The sequence below is a fragment of the Hippocampus guttulatus genome, chromosome 15 (genome assembly GCF_054856545.1).
Source record: "Hippocampus guttulatus isolate MCC_2025c chromosome 15, RoL_Hgut_1.0, whole genome shotgun sequence".
NCBI classification, from domain to species: Eukaryota; Metazoa; Chordata; class Actinopteri; order Syngnathiformes; family Syngnathidae; genus Hippocampus; species Hippocampus guttulatus.
The window spans coordinates 2,483,735-2,510,595 of record NC_141275.1 but is presented as its reverse complement, the minus strand read 5'-3'; the positions used below and the strand labels follow the sequence as shown (position 1 = coordinate 2,510,595).

General features: G+C 45.0%; 1 protein-coding gene across 3 annotated transcripts in view; it reads right to left on the bottom strand.

Moving 5' to 3' along the window:
• ntm (neurotrimin) overlaps positions 1–26,861 on the bottom strand; it is a 114,536-nt gene that overhangs the window by 48,900 nt on the left and 38,775 nt on the right. For all 3 annotated transcript variants that reach the window (XM_086130968.1, XM_086130966.1, XM_086130967.1), the window contains one exon: positions 11,056–11,146. In XM_086130968.1, the coding sequence (XP_085987094.1) occupies positions 11,056–11,146 (91 nt within the window). The remainder of the gene's footprint in view (positions 1–11,055; positions 11,147–26,861) is intronic.

Below are 26,861 nucleotides of genomic sequence, written 5' to 3'. Positions count from 1 at the left end.
ACTAACGAAATAAAATAAAAAGAAGAAACGTAAAATAAAATTCATTTACTCACCAATGTAGTGCCTGTTCACTGAGCTGCAGATCTACGCGAGTGTCCCCAACGTTTTTAAACGCACCGTAGCTTGTAAGTGCCCAGCCGTGCTCTGATGTTTCCTTGCTGCCTTGGTAAAACAACTTAAATTGGTAAATCCAGTGGAAGGTCCGTCTTGAAAATTGTGTGGAAAGTAGTCCTGCAACCAGATCAACGTCTTCTCCTTCGGCCATTTTGGGTCAAAATGCAGCAACAGCTCCCTCTAGCAGGCGGTAATCCAATCACCGAACGCGCACGTCCAGTGTCGACGTAAGCCCTTCTTGCTGGCCCTGGTACGCAGACTCGTGATCTGATTAGCTATTGCAAGCTGACTGTGCCCGTTCATTTACAGCGCACAGGGGCCTGTTCTGTTTAATCTGAAGGCCCAGAGCAAGTTTAGTTTACCTGGCAACACAAGCTATCTGAAATATGATTGGTTAAAAACTCTACCATAATAAATAAGTTATTTATCGAGTTATTTAAAATAACATTGTTATTTAGAATAACATTGAAAGCCACTCGACTAAGTGGAAATAATATGACGTAAAGAATACAGAGAATAATTTTGTTGACATGTTTATGAAAATAAAATAACAAATTAAATTTATTAAAAAAAAATTTCTGAGAATGTTTAGGCCATAGGTGTCATACACTGGCCCGCGGGCCATATTTGGCCCGCTGTGTAATTATATTTGGGCCGCAAGGCAATACTGAATTACTATTAGAGCTGGCCCGCCGGTATTATACAGCGCATGTACCGCTGATATTACAAATCCCAGAATGCTCAGCTGGTGTTTTGGCGCCTCCCTTGGGAGCAATGAACACTCTCTCCGTTGTTGATAGTATACATCGCTACCTCACGCAACTACTGGCACCGCGCTACCTCTCCCAAAAATGGCGAAAAAAAAGGCAGGAAACAGGATCTTTCTGGACAGGTGGGAGACAGAATATCTTTTTATAAATCTAAAAGACAAACCTGTGTGTCTTGTATGTGGAGCCAACGTGGCTATAAACAAGGAGTACAATATACGACGACACTATGAAACAAAACACCACGACAAGTACAAGGACATGGACATGACTCAGCGGCGCCAGAAAGCGGAGGAGATGAAAAGACGTTTGGCGACACAACAGACTATGTTTAAAAAAGCCACATCGCAAAGTGAGGCTGCTGTAGCGGCTAGTTTTATTGTGACGGCAGAAATTGCAAAATCAGCGCGGCCCTTCAATGAGGGAGAGTTCGTGAAAAAGTGCATGATGAGAGTTTGTGATCTCGTGTGCCCAGAGAAAAGGAAAGCATTTTCAAATGTGAGCCTGAGCAGGAACACAATCGCTGCTCGCTCATGTGAACTTGCCACCAACTTATTTGAGCAGCTGATGGAGAAGGGAAAAGATTTTGTTGCATTCTCCCTTGCTGTGGATGAGAGCAGCGACACATGTGATACTGCCCAGCTGTCAGTCTTCGTCCGTGGGGTGGACTCAAATATGTGTGTTACGGAGGAACTTTTGGGATTAATATCAATGCATGGCACCACCACAGGAAATGACATATTTGAAGAGGTTTCCACCTGTGTCACTGAAATGAAGCTGCCGTGGGATAAACTTGTGGGACTAACTACAGATGGCGCGCCAGCAATGTGCGGTCAAAAGAGTGGACTGGTGGGCAGGGTTCAGGAGAGGATGCGGTTGGAGAACTGTGCAGGTGAGCTAACTGTTTACCACTGCATCATACATCAATAATCACTGTGTGGCAAAGCCCTAAAGATGGAACATGTTATGACCTCAGTAACACGAGTAGTGAACTTTATAAGAGCAAAAGGTCTGAATCACCGCCAGTTCAAGTCTTTTCTCTAGGAATGTGGTTCAGAATACGAGGATGTGCCGTATCACACAGACGTGAGATGGTTAAGCAGAGGGAAAGTAATGAACCGATATTTTGAGCTGCGTGAGGAAATATGTCAGTTCCTGGACAGCAAAAGGAAAGACACTGTGGAGCTCCGTGAGCCAAAGTTTTTGTGTGAACTGGCCTTTCTGTGTGACATCACAAACCATCTTGATGCACTAAACCTGCAGCTTCAGGGGAGGGAACGTATCATCACAGACATGTACGCTGCAGTGAGGGCCTTTAAAACTAAACTGTGCTTGTGGGAGAATCAGATGCTCCAAGGGAACCTGGGCCATTTTCCCTGCTGCCAAACCATTTCAATGCACATCTCAACCACCGTGTTTCCACGTGCACAGTTTGCTGATAAACTCCGCGCACTCTGTGCTGAGTTTGCCCAGCGACTTGCCGACTTTGATGTCCAGAAATGTAGGTTTGAACTACTGAGCAATCCATTTGCAGTTGATGTGGAAAATGCACCAACCAACCTCCAAATGGAGCTGACAGAACTCCAGTGTAGTGACACGCTGAAGTCAAAGTATGACGCTGTGGGTGCTGCACAGTTTACACATTTCATCCCTGACACAATGCCTCAGCTCCGCACCCAAGCTGCTCAGATGCTCTCCATGTTCGGCAGCACTTATCTATGTGAGCAACTATTCTCCTCGATGAAGATGATCAAAACAGCTCACAGGAGACGTCTGACTGATGAACACCTTTGCTCAATCCTAAGGATTTCCTCAGCTCAGAGCCTGACCCCAGACATCAATGAACTGGCATCCAAGAAGAGATGCAAGGTATCTGGCTTGAGCACTTCAGAGTAGATCAGTGTGTTGCAAACTGAGTAATAATTCATGTTTTCTTTGAGCACTTTCTTGCTTCTTCTCCAAGGCATGGGCTTGAATGGTTGCACTTTCATTGAAGGATATTATTGGTAGTTAATTTATTATTAGCCTGTGGAAAAAGTTTACTTTTGAAATTTAAATCAGAAGGCTGCAAATAAATAAAAGGCATACAATTTTCATTTAAATTTTATTTAAGGAATAAATGCCATTTATGTGTTTTTTTAATTTGAAATTCAATTTTGCACGTGTGCAATATTAAGTCATACATCATAAAGTATTCAGCTTTGCAGCTTTTTCAGTGTTTAAGCAAAAGTTGTTTGTGTCCAAATGCACAGGTTCATTGTTATATCTGAAGGAAAAATTTCAATAAATATCAATGTTGGCCCGCGAGTTTGTCCAAGTTTTAAATTTTGGCCCACTGTGTATTTGAGTCTGACACCCCTGGTTTAGGCCATCACCTTGCTGGCCCTGACGGAACGCCACTGTTTAAAGGGAAAAGGTTCAAGAAGCTTCACTTTTTTTTGTGTGGCAAATGCTATGATTTCTAAACAACAAAAGCAGGTTTATTCTTTATTTTATAAGCAAAGCAACATTTATTTTTGTTTAATTTGAGAAAACCAAGACGATGGCAAAAAAATACACGTTCAAATTAATCAAATAAAGTAAAATCCTCCTCGGGACCTGCTCCGACCAGCTGTGTGACATTGTCCAGCACATGTTCAACCTGATCCTGAAGCTGGGCAGAGTTCCACAGTTGTGGAAAACATCGTGCCTGGTCCCAGTGCTAAGACCCCCCACCCGAAGGAACTCAACCGGTATAGACCGGTGGCGCTGACATCTCATCTCATGAAGACCCTAGACAGACTCGTCCAGGCCTACCTACTGGTGAGCTCATCACTGGACCCACTGCAGTTTGCCCACCAGCCCGGCATCGGCGTGGAGGATGCCATCATCTACCTCCTCCATTCTGCGCTGTCCGACCTGGAGAAAGCTGGGAGCACTGTAAGGATCACGTTCTTTGATTTATCCAGTGTCTTAAACACCATCCAGCCCAACCTGCCGTGGGACAAGCTGCAGCACGCCGGAGTGGACCACCACCTCATATCATGGATTACAGATTATCTCACAAACCGGCCACAGGGCTGTGAATCGGACAGGCTTCTCTGCAGCACCAATGTGCCGCAGGGGACTGTCCTGACTCCATTCCTGTTTACTCTCTACACCTCGGACTTCAGCTACGTCACTCCACCCTGCCACCTTCAGAAGTTCTCTGATAACTACGTGATCTTCTGCCTCATTATGGACGGAGATGATCGGGAGTTCAGGGGACAGACGGAGGACTTCGTGAACCACCTCCAGATCAACCCCAGGAAAACGAAGGAGTTGGTTGTGGATTTCTGCAAGAAACAGTCCTCACCTGCACCGATGAACATCCAGGGTACGGACATAGAGATGGTAACCTCCTACAAGTACCTGGGTGTTCTTCTCAACAATAAACTAGACTAGTCTAACAACACGGATGCTCTGATCAGGAAGTGGGAGAGCCGTCTCTTCCTGCTCATAAAACTGAGGTCTTTTGGAGTTAAAGGGTCACTCCGTAAGACCTTCTATGACTCTGTGTTGGCCTCAGCCATTCATTATGGCATAGTCTGCTGGTCAGATAGCATCTCAGCCCGGGACAGAGAGAGACTGGACCTACTGGTCAGGAGGGCCAGCTCTGTCCTGGGCTGCTCCCCGGACACTTTGGAGGAGGTGGGCAACAGGAGGATGCTAGCCAAGCTAAAAGCTGTGATGGACAGTCCCTCCCACCGCCTCCAGGCCACCCTGACAGCACTGGGTAGCTCCTTCAGCCAGGGACTGATACACCCACGCTACAAGGAGGAGAGATACCGCCGCTCGTTCCTGCCGACTGCTGTCAGACAGAACTGAAAACCTGGATTCACCCCCACTCACCCATTTTTAATATGCGTCTATTTATATTTTATAATTTATAGACTTTTTGTTCTTCTACTTCTCCCTTTCATAATTTTGCTGCTGTAAATTGGGAATTTCTCCATTGTGAGAAAAATAAAGGTTTTCTTATATTAGAATGATTTTAATTTAAGAAATCGGTTGTGTGACATCATCAAAACGTATTAGTGAGCGGACACTCACATAATTACAAAAAAGTCCAGGGGCACACGAGCCAAAAAAGGTGGGGAACCACTGGTGTAGGATCTATTCCAAATACTACCACAGTTCATTGTGGTGTCTATAATGTCCTTATTATTTTAGGAGGAATTAAATCACTTCAAAGTGAGAAGAGGAAGAAATAGGCAAAGCGTATCATGGAGAAATTACATACAATGTATTGCCGCAGTTTTGCAATTCAATTAGAGAATGCCCTAGAGAGAGAAGATTATATTCATCAACAAGACACAAAGCTAAATTTAGGACAAGCCATTGGCAAAAGCCCCCCCGCAAGGTCCTATGTCCACATACTCTTAACTATCCATAATCCATCCATTATCCAAGCCGCTTATCCTCACGAGGGTCGCGTGCGTGCTGGAGCCTCTCCCAGTTGACTTTGGGCAGTAGGTGGGGTACACCTGAATTGGGTGCAAGACAATCAATTATCCATTACTCCAGGGTAATTATGAAAGGTATGATTGCTTCATCTAATATCAAAGGGTTTTGCATGTTTTAATGCATTTCAATCCGCCGTTTCAACACAACACAGCACTGAGACTACACTTATTAAAGTCTAAAATGGCATACATCTGAATAATGAGGCCTACAAAATTACCATCTTGGTCTTGCCAGATCTCAGTGCTGCATTTGACACAGTTAATTACAATATAGTTGTACTGTTATCACTTCGTGCTGGATACACTGGGGATGTTAACAGCAGGTCAACAGCAAGTCAAACTCAATCTTCATGAGCCAGGAAACTGAGCATCTTGCTCTTATATTACAGTCATCTCGACGGCTTGCAATGAACAACTGTGACATCAGCTCGATGAAAATGTTGAGTGAAACTTAAATGAACAAATTTAAAACATGCATTAGCTTTTGCTAAACAAATAAATATACCACTGTCATGATTTGGTTTAGGGACCAACAGGTGGCACTGTAGGGCTCCCCCGGCAGCTGCACACCTGTTGGTCATAACTAATTAAGGCTTTAAAAGGACTCCCAGCCCGATCACTCAGTGTCGGGTCATTGTTGCTTCTTGCTACTGTCATGTGTGTTGCTGTTTGCTCTTAGTTTCTGTCATGTTTAGTTCATTGTTATGTTTTAGCTTTAGTCATGGTTTTTGTTTGATACTTTGGACTTTGTGTGTTTGGGATTTAGTTTTCTTTGTTTTAAATACAATTCTTCAAATACACCCTGCTCCTCCCTCCTGCCTGCTTTTTGGGGTCCACCACCACCTCGCAATGTGACAACCACAAATTGTCTTAGTTTCTGTCATGTTTAGTTCAATTAGTGATGGGTCCATGAGGCCTCATGAGGCGTGTCGACACAATGACACACTGTGTTGATACTGTACTGATACTGTGTCGCTGATCACTGCCACCTGCTGGACCTTCAAAATCCCTGCAGCCAACCCACTTGACAGACTGAACAAACTGATTTGATGATGACGTGTATACAATGCACAACCTCACTCTACCCACAATAGCCACAAGCGCCATTGTTTATGTTGTTGTTTATATTGTTTATATTGCCTATACTGTTCAGATTACATGCCTTTTTTATAAAGTGTAGCTGCTATCCTTTCTTAGCTGTGTGTGTTTAATGCACAGCATGTTTGCATGCATGTATGCACTGAGGATTGAGAGGAAGAAATTTCATCTATGCTGCATGTCATACATAAAGCATATTTGACAATAAAGATGACATTGACCCTTGACAATATCATTCACATCCATGCATTCATATTGTATCATTCAATGTGTTTCAATAATGTGAAAATCATGTGAATGAGGATGCCTGTGGGCTTTGTCTTCACAAATTTTGATTTAGAAAAATAAGATGCTCCAGTGTTTTAAATTTCAGTCTGTTGCGTTTAATGCATGCTATTTCCCCTGTTGTGGAGAACACACACACACAATGGAATAAGACATGTCAAAAATCCGAGAGGCACTTGGAGAGACAAGGAGATTTTAATAAATACCTTATTCTCCAAAAGGAGATCAAAATGGCTCTACACGGCTGACAATTTGTATTTGTCCGGAAGCTGCTCCATAATATGCACGTACTGTAGCAACGTCACTCGAGTGAAGCGCGTCTCAGCAGTCGATAGGCTGCTGCTCTCTGCTGTGAGCGTGTGAGCTCACTCGCAGTCACTTTCTGGAACTCCCCCTTATAGGCGGGACCTCTCAATCAACCGGAGTATGACGTACAGTACAAACGTCCATAAAGCACTTCTCATATAATAATAGCCTATTATATGACAGCCGACATGACGCTCAAAGTCAGACGGACACATTTTTTCTGATAATCAGTGTGTTTTCCGTATTGCCCAAACATATATTTTTATTCAAGCGAGGGTGAGGTCTGGCTTGGTTTTTTTTGTTTTTTTTAATCTTTATTGAACAAATCAGAATACAATTCTCAGCAAACAGAAAGGGTCTGGCTTGTTTCGGCAATCGGCATCGTGTCGCCAGACGCACTTCCTTAGGATACACTGTGCGGGCTTTTACTGCATCAACGCTCCCTGCACTGAGCCGACGCCCCCTGGACTAAGTGGCGCAGCTTGGACTGTGCCAAGCAGCCGATGCAGTCTAAACTGCACCGGTGCAGTTCACGTGTCAATTAGCAGCCTGGACTGTGTCAACGCAGCCGATGTGTCAATTAGCAGCCTGGACTGTGTCAACGCAGCCGATGCAGTCTAAACTGCGCCGGTGCAGTTCACGTGTCAATCACGTGACGTAATGAAGCAGCACATGCACCGACACGTGGTTTGCTCTGTGAGCCCGGCGCATGCGTCAACGCATCGGTGTCGCTGGACCCATCACTAATTGTTATGTTTTAGCTTTAGTCATGGTTTTTGTTTGATACTTTGGACTTTGTGTGTTTTGGGTTTTAGTTTTCTTTGTTTTAAATACAATTCTTCAAATACACCCTGCTCCTCCCTCCTGCATGCTTTTTGGGGTCCACCACCACCTTGCACCGTGACAGAATGACCCGACCACCTGGACCCCGCAGGTACTAAGGATTGCTCCCTGTTCCACCATGTGCCTGGCGGAGCATGTCTGCGGCCGACCCCCCTTTCCCCTTTCAGGCAGCGCTGGTGATACGGCTGTCCTGATTCGTCTCGTCAAGCCACGTCTACGGTGGGCCGAGGCTCGTCACGTGTCTGTTGGAGTTGAGTCACATTCACGTCGACGATGAGCCGTGCCACGTCCACGCCCACGTCCGGCCGAGCCCCTGTTCACGTCCGGCTGTTCCATGTCCCCCGTTACGTCGAGCTCCGTCCATGTCAGGCCACGCCCAGCCCAGGATTGCCGTCGCTTTTGTTCCTGTTCCCTGGCGAGGTGAAGGTCACCGTCGCTTATCGTTCCTGTATTTCAGTGAGGCGAAGGTCGCCGTCGCATTTGTTCCTGTTTTGCGGCGAGGCAAGGATTGCCGTCGCTTTTAGTTCCTGTTCCCCGGCGAGGCAAGCTTTGGGACGTCTGGGATCCGTCCCTTGAGGGAGGGGTACTGTCATGATTCGGTTTAGGGACCAACAGGTGGCACTGTAGGGCTCCCCCGGCAGCTGCACACCTGTTGGTCATAACTAATTAAGGCTTTAAAAGGACTCCCAGCCCGAACACTCAGTGTCGGGTCATTGTTGCTTCTTGCTACTGTCATGTGTGTTGCTGTTTGCTCTTAGTTTCTGTCATGTTTAGTTCATTGTTGTTTTAGCTTTAGTCATGGTTTTTGTTTGATACTTTGGACTTTGTGTGTTTGGGATTTAGTTTTCTTTGTTTTAAATACAATTCTTCAAATACACCCTGCTCCTCCCTCCTGCCTGCTTTTTGGGGTCCACCACCACCTCGCAATGTGACAACCACAAATTGTCTTAGTTTCTGTCATGTTTAGTTCAATTAGTGATGGGTCCATGAGGCCTCATGAGGCGTGTCGACACAATGACACACTGTACTGATACTGTGTCGCTGATCACTGCCACCTGCTGGACCTTCAAAATCCCTGCAGCCAACCCACTTGACAGACTGAACAAACTGATTTGATGATGACGTGTATACAATGCACAACCTCACTCTACCCACAATAGCCACAAGCGCCATTGTTTATGTTGTTGTTTATATTGTTTATATTGTACTTTGTGTGTTTTGGGTTTTAGTTTTCTTTGTTTTAAATACAATTCTTCAAATACACCCTGCTCCTCCCTCCTGCCTGCTTTTTGGGGTCCACCACCACCTCGCAATGTGACAACCACAAATTGTCTAATGCCAAACAGGCATAAATACAGCTTTAGTTGTGACAACGGTAAACAAAGCAATGTTGCGATCTATTCGTATGCTAAAGAGATCGTTAGCACGAAACCTAGCGGCATTGCTACGTTCACAGACTGTGCTCTGAGCTAGCAAATTTCAGGGATAACACTTAAAACGATCTCCGAAACAGATCACTAAATACTGCAAAGCAAAATTCAATTTAAAGCCATTGCTGTCGACAGTGTACATAAAAGAAACCTAACACAGCATGCTCAGTAAGGATGACGACAGTCGGGCTTTCTACAGCAACTGGTCTCTGACTGAACACCAAGTCTGTTACTCATAATGCATTGCGATTACTCACTACATTTTCAGAATGAAATACAGATAAACAAACGCTGACTAAATAGAAGTTATTCTAAACACGATGACCTTTTTAGTATGGAATAACATGAATTATGACGTTTTAAAAAAGGAAATGTCATTAGCCTTTTTTTTTCTTTTAACCTTTATGAAACGCCTTTGAAACTTTTACTGTGGGCAGAACAACAGTGCTCGACAGATGATAACAGTGGGTAAGAATTGGTTCAAATCTTACAAGATCATATGCAGAGTTCCACAAGAGTGTCTTTATGGACCGCTTCCGTTTCATATCTACATGCATTCACCATGCTTAGATTATGGACCATCACAACATCTCTTATCAGATTTAGGAAGATGACATGCAACTTTACATTTCAGTGTCATCACATGACTAGAGTCAAGCCAATGTATTCATCAAATTAATCAGTGGATGTACCAGAACTTTCTCCAGCTCAATCCAGAAAAGACAGAAGTGATTACCACCTGAAAAACATTCAGGGTTTTCTGTCTCAAACAGGGAGGCTCGATGACTGATTAGTGTGTCAGCCTCACAATGCAGATGTGGTGGGCTCAGTTCCGGCTCCGGCCTTCCTGTGTGGAGTTTGCATGTTCTCCCCGTGTCTACAACCCTCCCACATTCAAAAAACATGCATGGCAGGCTAATGGAACACACTGAATTGTCCCTTGGTGTGAGCGCAAATGGTTGTTTGTCAATGTGTGCCCTGCGATCGGCTGGCAACCAGTTCAGGGTGTACCCCGCCTACTGCCTGAAGACAGCTGGGATAGGCTGCAGCACACTCAGCGACCCTTGTGAGGAGTAATTGGATTTTTTTCCAAGTGATTTATCAAAAAGCACAGAAATATAATGGATGCAGGATGATGTCAGATAAGGCAGAACCGCGAGGCAAACTGAAACAACATACAGATTAATTTATAATCCACATTGGCATGTGCAACACATCATTTCCAAGTAGCTCCAATATTTTTACCCTTTTCACAAAACATTCTCAAATACCACTTGTTATTATGCTTCTGTTAAGATTGCGTTCAAGATTCCCAACAGCATTTGAAAGCATCATAAATCCCTCTATGTCCAGTAAGCCTCTCAAAGCACAGAAGAGGGAAAAAGGTCACCATTGGCAATCCATCTGGAATTGCTTGTCCATCCTCAGTATGACTGTATAACAATAAGACATTTTTTAAACCGTCGCTTCACCCGGCATTTCTCTGCTGTGACAAGTATTTCGCTTCATTTGTCCTCACCCACAAACACAATTTTGCTGTCATTCCAAAACAACGTTAAAAAAAAGTTAACTGTGTACCACATGTGAATTGACTGTTTTCAAAAGAATGTTAAAATCCCAAGCTTTTTTTTCCCCCCAGCAGCATGAACATGTTAGAACAGACAACAGTTCAATTGTGCATCTCTTTGCAGGAGGAATTTAATAATAATTTCAAGTGTGGTGACTCACCTGAGAAAGATTGTCTCTCCTTGTCTGACGGTAATATTGTCCATAAAATTTTTGTCAGATTGAGAATCGCCTTGACTGTGGACAGGCAAGCCTGCGGGCACAAGAAGCAAAATCCTCAGCGAGAGAAGGGCTGTACACTCGCAAAAGATGACCAAGTGTCCAAGGACAGACATTATCTTCAGCGTTTAGAGGTGTGGGAACAATTCCCATGCCAACAGAGTCCACTTTGACCCAGTAAACATACTCCTGGAGATTATTTTACCCCACCCCTAACTCATTGGGCTTAATCCAAATGTTGTTGTCAGATAGCTCTGGCTCGCAGACACAATCCCTTGTCCCAACTCGATTTTTATTTTTTTAAGAATAGTTGTAATCAATCCCTCCAGACAGATTGTATTTCCATCTAACTAGTCACTTCAATCTGCCAAACTATCTTTATAAATATTCTGTAAAACTAACTGACAACTGTTGAAAAATATCAATCACACAAATGTTGAAATTTAATATTTATTCTACACATTTTTACAGTCTATTGTCTGTTTATATGTTCAATAAACAAACAAACAGCATCGGAAAACATTAAGAATGCTTGTGTCATGTTTGCCCTCCTACAGAAACTACATTAAAAATAAATACCGTATATACTTCCCTCCCCCACCTTTTTCCATTTTCAAACATTTTTGAAAAATCTCCAGGGAGCCACTAGGACGGCATTAAAGAGCCGCATGCGGCTCTGCAGCCGCGGGTTGCTGACCCCGATATTATCAGAGGTAATTTGAGCCAATTTATTTGGGATTTGTATGTCAAACTGGTCGGCCTTCACAATCATCAGCACCAAGGAAGTAGCTCTCTGTTTCAAAAAGGTTGGTGACCCACTGGCATAGAGCGTAGCAGTGATGCCAATTGATAGAAATCCACTTCCAGAACAAATTGTCTGAATTTCCACATATTTAACATTGTCAAGAACATTGTAGAGTTGCTGGCGTTTCATGTTTCACAAAATGTAGTTCACGAAATGTTCCTGAATATGGATCATTTTTACTCTTACATACAGCCCCGGTTTATTGCTTTGATTTCAGCACACAGTTCATTTGAAGAATAATTAAGTCTGAATGCAAGCTGTATAAATATGGTCCTGCATTGTCCACTCATAATTAATGGAAAACATGTCATTCAATAAGGCACAAAGATTTCTAGACCCCTGGACCTCTGAAACACATGAAAGAGCCTCGTTTAAGCGGTTTGTAAACTACGTCCATGTTTGGACTTTCTGAATGAAACAGTCTGTGTTTCGCCTGCAGCTTTCCCTTGCCCAGAAACGGGTCGCCGGGCCCCTCTCTGGAGCCAGGCAGGGGGGTGGGGCTTGCTGGTGAGTGCCTGGTAACCGGGCTGACACCCATGGGCCCTGGCTGGTCTCAGCCCAAAAAGGCAATTTGTTCCCATAGGCCAGGGGTCGCAACCCAAAATGTTGAAAGAGCCATATAGGACAATAAAAAACAAATACATCTGGAGCCGCAAAAAAATAAAAGCCTTCTATAAAACTTACAATGAAGGAAACACATGCTGTATGTATGTAGGAGACTGGACTGTCTCAGAATTGCTTGTTATTCATTCCTTTGTTGTGTGTTCACAAACGCCCCCATATACTTTATTTTGTAATTTCCTCGCTTGATTTATGTTTTGGTGCATTATTTTTGCTTTTCTTAGTGTCAGTGAAGTGATCATTAATTTCCATTTTTCTGAGGCTGTCTTTGAACGCCTCTGGAGTTGAACGAGAAGAGACGGAGTCAGACGCAGACGTGTCTGTGTTTGTCGAGACTGTTAAAAGCATAAAGTGTACGTTTCAAAAAAACCAACACCACATCTCTCCTTTTTCAGAGCTGCAACATGTATCTATATTTATTTGAGCTATATTAGCCTTCTATCAATGTCACGTAGCGAGGTGGTGGAGGACCCCAAAAAGCAGGCACGAGAGAGGAGCAGGTTGTACTCAATGAATTGTATTAAAACAGAGAAAACTAAATCCTAAACAAATAAGGTCCAAAGTATCAAACAAAACACATGACTGAAGATAAAACATAATGACCAAAACCTGACTGAAACAAACATGACAGGAGCATATGAACAGCCACAAACAATGACCCGACAATGAGTAGTCGGCCGGGAGTTCTTTTATAGCCACTAATTACCTAACAACCAACAGGTGTGCAGCCCCACAGTACCACCTGTTGGTCACAAACCAAAACATGACAGTACCCCTCCCTCAAGGGACAGATCCCAGATGTCCCAAAGTTGTCCAAAGACTTGCCTCGCCGGGGAACGGGAACAAAAGCGACGACGACCTTCGCCTCACCGGAGAACAGGAACAAGAAGCGACGGCAACCCTTTGGCTGGGCGTGGCCTGACGTGGACGTGAATGTGACTCAGTTCAAACAGACACGTGACGAGCCTCGGCTCAACGTGGCTGCGGACGGGGCTCAGCCTACCGTAGACGCGGCTTGACGAGACAAACATCACCAGCGCTGCCTGAAGGGGAAACGTGGGACAGCCGCATCACCCGCGCTGCCTGAAGGGGAAACATGGGACAGCCGCATCACCAGCGCTGCCTGAAGGGGAAAAGGGTGTTGGCCGCAGACGTGCTCTGTGGTGGAATAGGGACCAGTCCTTAGTACCTGCGGGGTCCAGGGTGTCGGGTCATTCTGTCACGTTGCGGGGTGGTGGTGGACCCCAAAAAGCAGGCAAGAGGGAGGAGCAGGTTGTACTTGATGAATTGTATTAAAATATAGAGAAAACGAAATCCAAAACAAAGTCCAAAGAACAAAACGAATCCAAAGTAACAAACAAAACCATGGCAGAAGCTAAAACTCGGGTCCCAGACGTCCCAAAGATGTCCAAAGGCTTGCCTCGCCGGGGAACGGGAACAAAAGCGACAACGACCTTCGCCTCGCCGGAGAACAGGAACAAGAAGCGACGGCAACGCTTTGGCTGGGCGTGGCCTGATGTGGACAGAGCTCGACGTTGCGGGGAACATGGGACAGCCAGACGTGAACAGGGGCTCGGCCTGACGTGGGCGTGGACGTGGCACGGCTCGTCGTGGACGTGAATGTGACTCAGTTCAAACAGACACGTAATGAGCCTCGGCTCAACGTGAACGCGGACGGGGCTTGGCCCACCGTAGACGCGGCTTGACGAGACAAAAACATGGGACGGCCACATCACCAGCGCTGCCTGAAGGGGGAACATGGGACAGCCGCATCACTTGCGCTGACTGAAGGGGAAAAGGATGTCGGCCGCAGACGTGCTCTGCCAGGCACATGGTGGAATAGGGACCAGTCCTTAGTACCTGCGGGGTCCAGGTGGTCGGGTCATTCTGTCACGTAGCGAGGTGGTGGTGGACCCCAAAAAGCAGGCAAGACGGAGGAGCAGGGTGTACTTGACGAATTGTATTAAAACATAGAGAAAACTAAATCCAAAAACATAGATAGTCCGAATAACGAAACAAATCCAAAGTAGCAAACAAAAACCATGACTGAAACTCAAAACTATCAATAACAGAAACATGACAGCAGCAAAGAGCAACAAACAATGACCCGACAATGAGTGCTCAGGCTGGGAGTCCTTTTAAAGCACTAATTACATAACGACCAACAGGTGTGCAGCTGCAGGAGAGCCCTACAGTCAGAATCAGAATCAGAATCAGAATCATCTTTATTGGCCAAGTATGTAGAACACACAAGGAATTTGTCTCCGGTATAACACGCTGCATTAGTATCATCGTAAACAACAAATCATTGAACCATTTTAGAGTAACCAGTAGCAGTATTTGTAGTACAAGAAGAGTGACTACGTCAGTGACTGTTTAAGGAGTTAATGGCTAGAGGGAAGAAGCTGTTTAAGTGTCTACTGGATTTGGTGCGCATGGATCTGTAGCGTCTGCCTGAGGGGAGTAGCTGGAAAAGGTGGTGGGCAGGGTGCGGGGGATCCAGGAGGATTTTCCGTGCCCTTGTCTTGATTCTTGCAGTGTGCAAGTCCTCAAGAGTGGGTAGGGCGGTGCCAACGATTTTTTCCGCCGTCCTAACTGTCCGTTGAAGTCGGATTTTGTCCTTTTTTGTGGCGGCCCCAAACCAAACCGTGATGGAAGAACACAGGATTGATTCGATGACTGCCGTGTAGAACTGTCGTAGCACCTCCTGTGGCAGGCCATGCTTCCTCAGCAGCCTCAGGAAGTACATCCTCTGCCGCGCCCTTTTCAGGATGGAGATGGTGTTGACTTCCCACTTCATGTCCTGGGAGACTGTGATTCCCAGGAACTTGAAGGTCTCGACGGTTGACACGGGGCAGTTGGATAGTGTGAGGGGCAACTGTGGAGAAGAATGTTTCCTGAAGTCCACGATCATCTCTACAGTCTTGAGCGTGTTCAGCCCGAGGTTGTGTCGGCTGCACCAGAGCTCCAGCTGCTCCACTTGTTGGCGGTACGCAGACTCGTCGCCGTCTTTGATGAGACCGATGACCGTGGTGTCGTCAGCGAACTTTATGAGTTTGACAGCTGGATCTGTTGAGGTGCAATCGTTTGTGTAGAGAGAGAAGAGCAGTGGAGAGAGGACACATCCCTGTGGGGCTCCAGTGCTGGTGGTGCGTATTGATGATGTTGTTGCTCCCAGTCTCACCTGTTGTGTCCGTCCCGTCAGGAAGCTGAGGATCCACTGGCAGATCGTAGGGGACACACCGAGGTGGAGAAGTTTGGGGGTGAGGAGTTCCGGGATGATGGTGTTGAACGCAGAGCTGAAATCCACAAACAGAATCCTTGCATAGGTCCCTGTGCTGTCGAGGTGCTCGAGGATGTAGTGCAGACCTATGTTGACCGCGTCTTCCACAGACCTGTTTGCCCGGTAGGCAAACTGGAGAGGGTCCAGCAGGGGTCCGGTGACGTTCTTTAGGTGGTTCAGCACAAGGCGTTCAAAGGACTTCATGACCACAGACGTCAGGGCGACAGGCCTATAGTCGTTCAGTTCCGATGTTGCCGATTTCTTGGGAACTGGGATGATGGTAGACTGTTTGAAGCAGGATGGGACCTCACACAGCTCCAGAGATCTGTTGAAGATTTGTGTGAAGACCGGAGCCAGCTGGTCAGCGCAGACTTTCAGGCAGGAGGGGGACACTTTGTCGGGCCCCGCAGCTTTCTTGATCTTCTGCTGCTTGAAGAGCCGTCTCACGTCCTGTTCGTGGATCTGTAGTGGAGAAAAAGAGGGTGGGGGGGTAGATAGAGTAGTTTCTGGTAGAGGTGGGTGTGTGTGGGAAATGGGGGTGTCCTTTTCAAATCGGCAGAAAAACATGTTTAGTTCATTAGCAAGACCCTTATTGTTCACTGTTTGGGGGGATGGCATTCTATAGTTAGTGATTGCTTTCAGGCCATTCCATACAGATGCAGAGTCGTTAGCAGAGAACTGGTTTTTCAGCCTCTCTGCATAGCTTCTCTTAGCGATGTTAATTTCCTTTGTCAATTGGTTTCGGGCGTGTTTGTACAGTGCCCGATCTCCACTTCTAAATGCGGCCTCTTTCTCTTTCCTGAGTTGCCTGAGTTTGGGAGTAAACCATGGCTTGTTATTGTTGAAGGAGCGGAAGGACTTCGTTGGTACACACATGTCCTCACAGAAACTGATGTATGATGTTACAGTGTCTGTGTATTCATCCAGTGTGCCCGTTGAAGTTTCAAAGACGCCCCAATCAGTGCAGTCTAAGCATTCTTGTAGAGCTAGCTTTGCTTCATCTGTCCATTTTTTCACAGTCTTAACAACCGGTTTAGCACATTTGAGTTTCTGTCTGTATGTAGGTATTAAGTGGATTAAATTGTGGTCAGAAAGACCCAATGCTGCACGGGCGACCGATCGGTATGAATTTTTGATTGTTGTATAGCAGTGGTCTAGAATGTTGCCTTCTCTGGTGAAACAGTCGATGTGCTGCTTATATCTGGGAAGTTCACGGTTAAGATGTGCTCTATTAAAATCGCCCAAAATTATCAGGGGTGACTCTGGGTATTTTAGTTCGAGGTTGTTTACTTGTTCGGCTAGCGTTTGCATCGCCGTGTTAGCGTTAGCTTGTGGCGCAATGTAAACACCGATTAGTAAAAAGGAGGTGAACTCACGTGGCGAGTAGAATGGCTTGCAGTTTAAAGACAGCGACTCCAGGTCCGGGCTGCAGTGTGCGTCGAGCTTCGTGACATCAGTGCACCATTCTTCGTTGATATAGAAGCAAATCCCGCCACCTTTCGATTTCCCTGATAGCTCCGTGTCGCGGTCGGCTCGGAGAAGGCGGAAGCCGGGTAGATGTAGCGCGGAATCCGGGTGGCGGTCACTGAGCCAGGTTTCAGTGAAGCAGAGCGCAGCAGAACGTGCAAAGTTTTTGTTGGTCTTTGTGAGGAGAAGAAGTTCATCCATCTTGTTTGGCAGAGATCGTAGATTAGCAAGATGGATCGATGGGAGCGGGGTTCGAAATCCGCGCTGCCGGAGCTTGACGAGCACGCCGGCTCTCTTCCCCCTCCTCCGGCGGCGTTTCCATGCTCCGTACAGCGCAGCCGCTCCGCTCGCGATTAGCTCCGAAAAACCTTGTGGGTTTTCGCGTGCTGGTGAAAAAAGACCGAGCGTAGACTCCCCAATGCGCAGCAACTTTTCCCTCGTGTAAGTAAGCCGCTCAGGGTCGCCAAAAACTAACGAAAATGACAAAAACAGGGATAATACTAGGGAGCGTGTGACCGAGGCTGCCATACCTGTCGGCGCCCAAAAGGCGGAAAAACAGTGCCACCTGTTGGTCCCAAACCGAAACATGACAATCAAAATATTTTTCCATTTTCAAACATTTTTTTATAAAGCTCCAGGGAGCAACTAGATGTCGCTAAAGAGCCGCATGCGGCTCTGGAGCCGCGTGTTGCCGACCCCCACCATAGGCTCACCACGTGGTGGGAGTGGTTTGTCGACCTTTCTAATGTAGTCGGACAAAAAAAATCTCCATTCAAGTCCTTTTCCTCAAGCCATGACCACTTGAACGTCTTCCTAACACTCGCGTCTATTGCACGTATGTCAGCTTGCCTGTCTACCTGTTTGAACATTGTGCATACCTGGCCGATCACGCATGAATTTGTTTACACAAAACGCTATTTAAATACTTGACATTTAATGATTAATCAGCCTTTTGTGTGCACATGTGCACCCTTTGTGGCTTCTGTTCTCACCGATATTTTGAAATCTCCGAGATATGGCGAGGCCATGACAATGAGAGGGGTGTTACTGTTACTAGTGTTCGTGCCTCAACATGGCTACGCTTGTGAAAGCAAAACAACGAACTCAAACGCGTGTTCGTTCAATGTTGTCAACTAATATCTGGATTAATTTTAGTTTTTCGCAATTTTCCGGAGGAAATTTCATGAAAATTTGAAAATCCAGAATCCCAGGAAAATCCGGAGGACATTCATCTCTAATGGTTTGGTTGTTATTGTTGAAATTAAAGGTGTGATTAGAAAAGCAAAAATAATTAAAAGGCTCGAGGACATTATTAAAGAGGTGATATTACAACTTAAAACTACAGTCGATGCATATTCGTAGTTCATCACCTGCAAATTGACTGGCGATTAGTTCACGGAGTCGAAGTCAGCTGGGATATGCCCCCTCCTACCTTTTTTTTTCAGGGAAAATATATATTGACGATTGTATTTTGAATTGTTGCAAATTGTAAAAAGAAAGAAATCATTGAACGGAAGAAGAGAAGGCACGGAGACAGACAAAGACGCACCTGTATTTGTTGAAAAAAGGAGAGCTGTGTTTTATTTCCCTTTTTTAAACGCAGACTTTATGAATGGTTTTGACATTCTCAACAAATACAGGTACTGTACGTCTTTGTCCGTCTCCGTGCCTTCTCTTCTTCTGTTCCACTCGAGCGGCGATCATGGCCGCCTCCGAAAAACGTAAATTAATGATTACTTCAATGAAACTACGAAGAAAATAAATTCTGTAGGGGGATATAGAATTTATTTTGTGATTTCCTCACTTGACTTTGCAGTCACTTGACTCACTTGATGCATTATTTTAAATTTTCGTAGTTTCATTTAAGTACAGTAATAGTTAATTTACGTTTTTCAGAGGCGGTCATGAACGCCTCTCGAATTGAACAGACGCCTCTCGAGTTGAATGGAAGGAGCGTAGCACCATCTAGTGGACGGATTGTAGATTGCGCCATATAATGCGATGTGTCCAATGTATGAAAAAAAATTACAAAATAGCCATTCATTGAAGGTGCACCTCATAATTCAGTGCGCCTTTTTTCTGCGGAAAATACAGTATTCTATAAATATTTTTAAAAAATGAAACATGAATTTATGACAAAATGGTAGAATAACAACAACAAATACATTACAAGAATAATAGAAACCCCAAATTCTAATGACCCCAAAACGTAAATAAAACAGAATACCGTATTTTCCACACTATTGGGTGCACCAAAAAGTCTTCCATTTTTTTAAAAGCTCACCGAGCGCCTTAAAATCCAGTGCGTCTTTTGTACGGTCATTACGGTAATACGTCGACTCCAAGATGGCTCCTTCCTGCAGACATGCTTCCAATGTTATAACTTGTTGGTTCAGTGAACTGTGTCGCTGCTTTATTAAATAAGTATGTGTTGCAGCTACGAAAAAAAGGAGAGCTGTGTTGTTAATTTTTTAAAACAGTCTCAACAAATACAGGTAAGTCTTTGTCTATCTCCGTGCTTTCTTCCGTTCGACTAGAGAGGCGTTCAAGACCGCCACCGAAAAACGTAAACTAACGATTACTTCAATGAAACAACAAAAATTGAAAATAATACATCAAAACTGAAAAGCAAGCGAGGATATAACAAAATTACCGTATTTTCACGACCATTCGACGCACCGTATGGTTGGGCGCAGTCTCATTAATGGGTGCTATTTCTGTATTTTACACATAGACAAAACGCACTGTATTATTGGGCGCAATTTTAAAGTGGTAAAACATACGCCAGCTTAAACATACGGCATGCATGCGCGCACGCTAAAAACACGTTAGCTTGTAGCATACGGTAGCATGCCAAGACATACAGATACAAGCTAAAAACACGTTTTTAAAAAGGCAACGAAGCAAAACTGAGTTCCGTTGTATTTTATTTAGCCATCGTACAATGTACTCACGTTTTTCGATCAATCATCACCCAGAAATCCATCAAAGTCCTCATCCTCTGTATCAGAATTGAACAATTGTGCAAGTACCGGTAATCCATCAAAAACGCCGTGTTCCCTCTCGTTGTCAGTCACTCTCATTGCCATGTGGCTCCACAGAAATGATGCCGGCTTTGCCAAAAACTCGAACAACAGTGCAAGCAGACACGTTCGTCCAAGCAGCCACAATCCATTCGCAAATTGTGGCGTAACTCGCCCGGCGCTGCCTCTCACTCTTTGTAAAGTTGTGTTTGCCATCGATCATTCATTGTTCCCATGCCGCTCGCAACTTTACTTTGAACGCCCGGTTGATGCCGATGTCCAGCGGTTGGAGTTCTTTAGTCAAGCCTCCGGGAATAACGGCAAGCTCAGAGTTCATTTGCTTGACTTGGTTTTTCACCGCTGCTGTAAGATGGGCACGCATGCCAAAAGCATAAGCGATGGCTTGAAGTTTGAACTGAGCTTCGTAGGCGTGTCTCTTTGTAGAATTTATTTTCGGGGGTTCTTAGAAACTAAAACCGAAGTTGTTTTGCAACAATGCACATAGCCACACTCTATACAGGTGTTGGTACCTGCTTGTAGCGTCCCTTTAGCGTCCACTTACACGCCCACCCTTCACTCATTGGCGGACTGCTTCCCCGCATGCCTGTCACTCACGTCTGCCTTTTCTCTCTCTTTCTCTCCATATATGTATGTATACACGCCCACCCTTCACTGATTGGCCGACTTCTTTGCCGCATGCCTGTCCACAGTCACTTCCGCCTTTTCTCTATATAAACAGCGTGTCGGCTGTCAGTCAGGTTTTGGAACTCAGCGCATAGACAAGACGCTCCGCATCATAAGGCGTCCTGTCCATTTTGGATAAAATTTTAGACTTTTAATGGCGCCTTATAGTCGTGAAAATACGGTAATTCTATTGCCCCCCTACAGAATTTATATTGTGATTTCATAATTTGTGAATACACAACAAAGGAATAAATAACTACCACTGACATCTTGTTGTGTTATTTTGACTTCAAGATGGCACCGCGAGAGTGGCTGCCTTTCCAGCAGCTCCTATTTATTTTGTTCTTCTACTTCTTCCTCTCATAACTTTGCTGCTGTGATGTGGGAATTTCTCCATTGTGAGACTATTAAAGGTTTTCTTATTTTATCTGATCTGATTGTACTCTTTCATTAGCGGCCCACTCTCTCCGCACAGTGGCATGGGCATTTTCAGCCGCATTCTTAGCCTCCACACCTGGCTGCAAACTGCCTGCAGGACACATAATGTGGGCTTCATTGACAATTTTAATATATTTTGGCGCCGTCCATCCCTTTTAAAGGCGGACGGTTTTCACCCCAACAAATTAGGCAGCAGAATACTGGCAGCAAATGTCCAGCATGCTGTCCACCACTCCACAAGCTGACTAATCACAAATCACACACCTGCACCTTCCCCTTCCTCCACTTTACCAACACCCGGCACTTCAGCTTGCCATAGTCCCCCCTACAGGACCCAGTTGTCACTGTCTCATCCTGATCCTGCTGCCATCTACCCCATCTACCCCATTCAATCCATCATCACAGCCAGACACCCTCACTACTATGACAACAAGAGAAAATATTTTAAAATATCAAATACCAACCTCCGCCCACTCCCCCAATCCTCACTGTCACCCACACACCACAAAATCCTCAAACTGGCTCTATTTAACACCCGCTCACTCAACAACAAAGCACTCGTCTTACACGAATTCATAACTGATATATAACCTAGATTTCCTCTTTATCACCGAAACCTGGCACAAACACCTGGACTACTTCTCACTCAACCAAGCCACCCCACCTGGTTACACCTACATCGACAAGCCCCGCCTCACCGGCTGAGGTGGTGGGGTGCCATCAGTCCATAAAATAGAGTTTAAAATCAGCACTATATCCACCTCACCCACTGAGTCCTTTGAACACATCACCTTCAAAATCCCTGGTCCCTCCCCCCTGGTCATTACTGTCATTTACCGTCCCCCAAAATTCAACCCATCATTTTTATCTGACTTCTCCGATTTTGTCACACAGCTTTCACCTATCTCACCTTTCACTCTGCTCCTTGGCGACTTTAACTTCCACATCGACAACACCAACTGCAAACATGCCTCTGAATTTCTTGACCTTTTGGACTGCCTTAACTTCACTCAACATGTCAACTTCCCCATCCACACCCACGGTCGCACTCTGTACTTGGTCTATTCCACCGGTCTCACCATTGAAAAGCTCTCTAGCACCAACCTCAACATTTCCAATCACCTGGCTATCACTCTGGACCTCCACCTCCCTACCCCCATTCCCAAGGTAAAGCGCACCATATCATTCAGAAACCTCAAATCCGTTTCCCCAACTGACTTCTCTACCTCCGTCCTCAACCACTTGTCCATACTACCTCCTCCACTGTCCCATGACCCCACTGTTCTCACCAACTACTACAACAGCACTCTCTCCTCCTGTCTTAATCAACTCGCTCCCATCAAAACCAAATCTGTCTCCTTCACTCGCTCAGCCCCCTGGTACAACCCAGAACTCCGCAAACTTAAAACCCGAAAACGCCAGCGAGAAAGACTCTATAAAAAATCCGGTTTAACTGTTCATCTCCTCGCCTACACCGATCACCTTCAGTTATACAAGACCGCACTCAACTCCAGCCGTTCCATCTACTACTCCAACCTTATCCACACCGACTCCAACAACCAAAAGGCTCTCTTCTCCACCGTCAACAAACTCCTCAAACCCAACAAGAGAAAATATTTTAAAATATCAAATATTTAAATATACAATATTTCAACCTCTTTCACCGTTGACAAATGCAATTCATTCCTATCCCACTTTCAATCCAAAATCGACATCCTCTACAGTTCACTCACCACCTCACCTGTCCCCCCTCCCTTCCTACCAGCATCCATCACTCCAACTACTTCACCTCTCTCTGAATTCACACCTGTCTCCATAGCTGAACTCACCAATATCATTTCAACAATGAATTCCTCCACCTGCACACTGGATCCCATCCCATCTTCCTTCGTCAAGCACTGCTTTCCCACCATCTCCCACCTCGTCATGAACATTGTCAACTCCTCCCTCAACTTTGCCTATGTCCCCCCTCGTCACTCAAACTGGCTGCCGTAACCCCCATCATCAAAAAACCCGGACTCAACCCTGACATCATGAGCAACTTTCGACCCATCTCCAACCTCCCCTTTCTGTCCAAAGTCATAGAACGTGCCATCGCATCTCAAATTAAAACCGACCTAAAAAACAACCAACTTTTTGAACAATTTCAATCTGGATTCCGCACACAACACAGCACTGAAACAGCCCTCCTTAAAATCATCAATGACCTCCTCCTCGCCTCTGACTCCGGCCTACTCTCCATCCTCATCCTTCTTGACCTTACAGCTGCCTTTGACACCATCAACCATTCCATCCTACTCTCTCGCCTACAATCCCTAAACATCACCGACAAAGTCCTTACCTGGCTTCACTCATATCTCACAGACAGGAAACAATTCATACACATCAACAACTGCTCTTCCTACACTGCCCCACTGTCCCAAGGTTTCCCCCAGGGTTCTGTGCTTGGTCCTCTTCTCTTCATTCTCTACCTTTTACCCCTCGGCCAAATCATACGTCATCATGGTCACCAGTTCCACTGCTACGCTGATGATGTCCAATTGTACATATCCACCAAATCATTTACCCCAACAACCCACTCCACCCTGTCTAACTGTCTTTCAGATGTCAAATCCTGGTTGCAAACAAACTTTCTCACTCTTAACTGTACTAAATCTCAACTGCTTATAATCAGTCCTCGGTCCCTCACCCAAACAACCACCAACTTTACCCTCACTATAGATAACTTCACCCTGTGCCCCTCCTCTCACTGTCGCAACCTCTGTGTCCTTTTTGATAATAACCTCTCTTTCGACCAACACATCATCCAAATCACCAAAACTGCTTTCTTTCACCTCAAAAACATTTCTCGTCTCCGCCCATCACTTTCTTTCAACGCTGCTCAAACCCTCACCCACGCCTTCATCACCTCCCGCCTTGACTACTGCAATAGCATTCTCTACGGCACAACCTCCAAACTCCTCAATAAACTACAGTACATCCAGAATGCCACCACCCGCCTACTCACCCACACCCGCACTCGTGATCACATCACCCCCGTCCTTAAAAACCTCCACTGGCTCCCCATTCCCCAGCGTATTCAATTTAAACTGCTCCTACTGACCTATAAAGCCCTTCACAATCAGGCCCCCTCCTATCTTTCCGACCTTCTTTACCAATACACTCCTTCCCGCAATCTCCGCTCCTCAAACACAAACCTCCTCGCCATCCCCGTGACCAAGCTCAAAACCTGGGGGGACCGAGCCTTCTCTGTCGCCGCCCCCACGCTCTGGAACGCTCTACCACAACACATCCGCAACTGTACTGACCTCCAATCCTTCAAATCATCCCTTAAAACTCACCTGTTCCGCAATGCTTTTAATACCTTTTAATCTCTTTTACTCATTTTTCTTTTTGTTCATCTAAATGTGCTTTTGTAAATTATGTGTGCTTGTTTTAAATGCACATTTTTATCCTGTGTTTTAAGCTCTTGTAAAGTGTCTTTGAGTGTGATGAAAAGCGTTTTCAAATAAAATGTATTATTATTATTATTATTACTCTTGGAGCTACGATAAAGGAAATACCATTGGGTTTTTCGGAGGCGGTCATGAACGCCTCTCCAGTTGACCGGAAGAAAAGTAGGGAAGGAGACGGACAAAGACACACCTGAGTTTGTTGAAAAATTTTTTGTCATGTTCCATTTGTAGTTAGATTCGAGGGGACTTTAATTTTGGCAAAACAAACCAGAAGTACCTTGTCATGTTCCGTTTTTGGTTAGATTCTACGGCACTTTAATTTTGGCAACACAAACTAGTCCAGTGAAGACCTCATGGTTTCGTGCTAGCTGTTGTCATCGTTTCTCGTTTCTTCTTGAGTATATGCCTTGGAAAGCATCGTCTGTAAGTTAAACCCTGTTGCACTTTCATGATGTCTACCAAACCGTTGCTTCAGTTCTAGCATTGGAAATATGCAATATTAAGAACGATTTTCCGTCCGTTTTTGCTATGCTACATTAGCGCTTGGGCTATCCATATTAGCATATGGGCTACTGCATGCTAGTTGTGGCTATTTTCAATGCTAACCGCGCATATTTTGGTTATTTGTGTTCCAAGCTTATATTGCGTTTTGACAAGTTATCCTTACAATGTACAGTGATGACGCAGAGACATTTAATTTGAACGGTGTGAAACATCCCCCTTTTTGTGTTTCTATTTCTCTGTACAGTTTTACAAAAACCTAAGGAAAAAGAAACTAAAGCTCCATCTCAACATTGTGGATCCTTGGTCTTTTTTCGTTGTTCTCTATCTGTCTATCTGTTCACGTCTCGGACACGGACAAGTAGGACAGAATAGTTTTCACAGTCTCAGCAAGTCCAGGTACTGTACGTCTTTGTCCGTCTCCATGCTTTCCACTCGAGAGGCGTTCAAGGCCGCCTACGAAAAACATAAATTAATTCTTACTTCACTGAAACCACAAAGAAAATCAAGCGAGGAAATCACAAAATAAATTCTGTAGGGGGGATATAGAACTTATTTTGTGATTTCCTCGCTTGATTTTCTGTTTTGATGCATTATTTTCAATTTTCGTCGTTTCATTTAAGTACAGTAATAGGTAATTTACATTTTTCAGAGGCGGTCATAAACGCCTCTCAAGTTGAACGGACGCCTCTCGAGTTGAATGGAAGGAGCGTAGCACCATCTCGTGGACGCATTGTAGATTGCGCCTTTTAGTGCGAGGCGTCTAATATATGAAAAAAATTTACAAAATAGCCATTCATTGAAGGTGCACCTAATAATCCAGTGTCTTTTTGTGCGGAAAATACGGTACAATGATTTGTAAATCCTTTTCAATCTATATTCAATTTAAGAGAAAAGTGACACAATATTTAATCTTAAAACTGATGAATGTTTTTTGGGTGGCACGGTGACCAAGTGATTCGCACGTACGCCTCACAGTACAGAGGTCATGGTTTGATTCTGAGCTACGGCCTTCCTGTGTGGAGGTTGCATGTTCTCCTTGTGCCTGTGTGGGTTTTCTCCGGGTACTCTGGTTTCCTCTCACATTCCAAAAACATGCATGGCAGGCTGATTTAACACGCTAAATTGTCCCTAGGTGTGAGTGAGAGCGCGGATGGTTGTTTGTCTGTGTGTGCCCTGCGATTGGCTGGTGACCAGTTCAGGGTGTCCCCCCACTTACTGCCCAAAGACAGGTGGGCTCCAGCACCCCGCGCGGCCCTTGTGAGGATGAAGCGGTTCAGAAAATGGATGGATAATTTTCTTTCCCTGTTGCAAATATTCTCATTAAAAAAAAAACTTGTTTGGAACATTCCACAGGTGAATAATTGCAAAGAGGTGAGTCTCTGATTGGGCATAAAAGGAGCATCTCCCAAATGGCAAAAGGTTGTTCACCGGCAAGTATGTGGAAAGGTTCACTCCTTTATGTCAAGTCA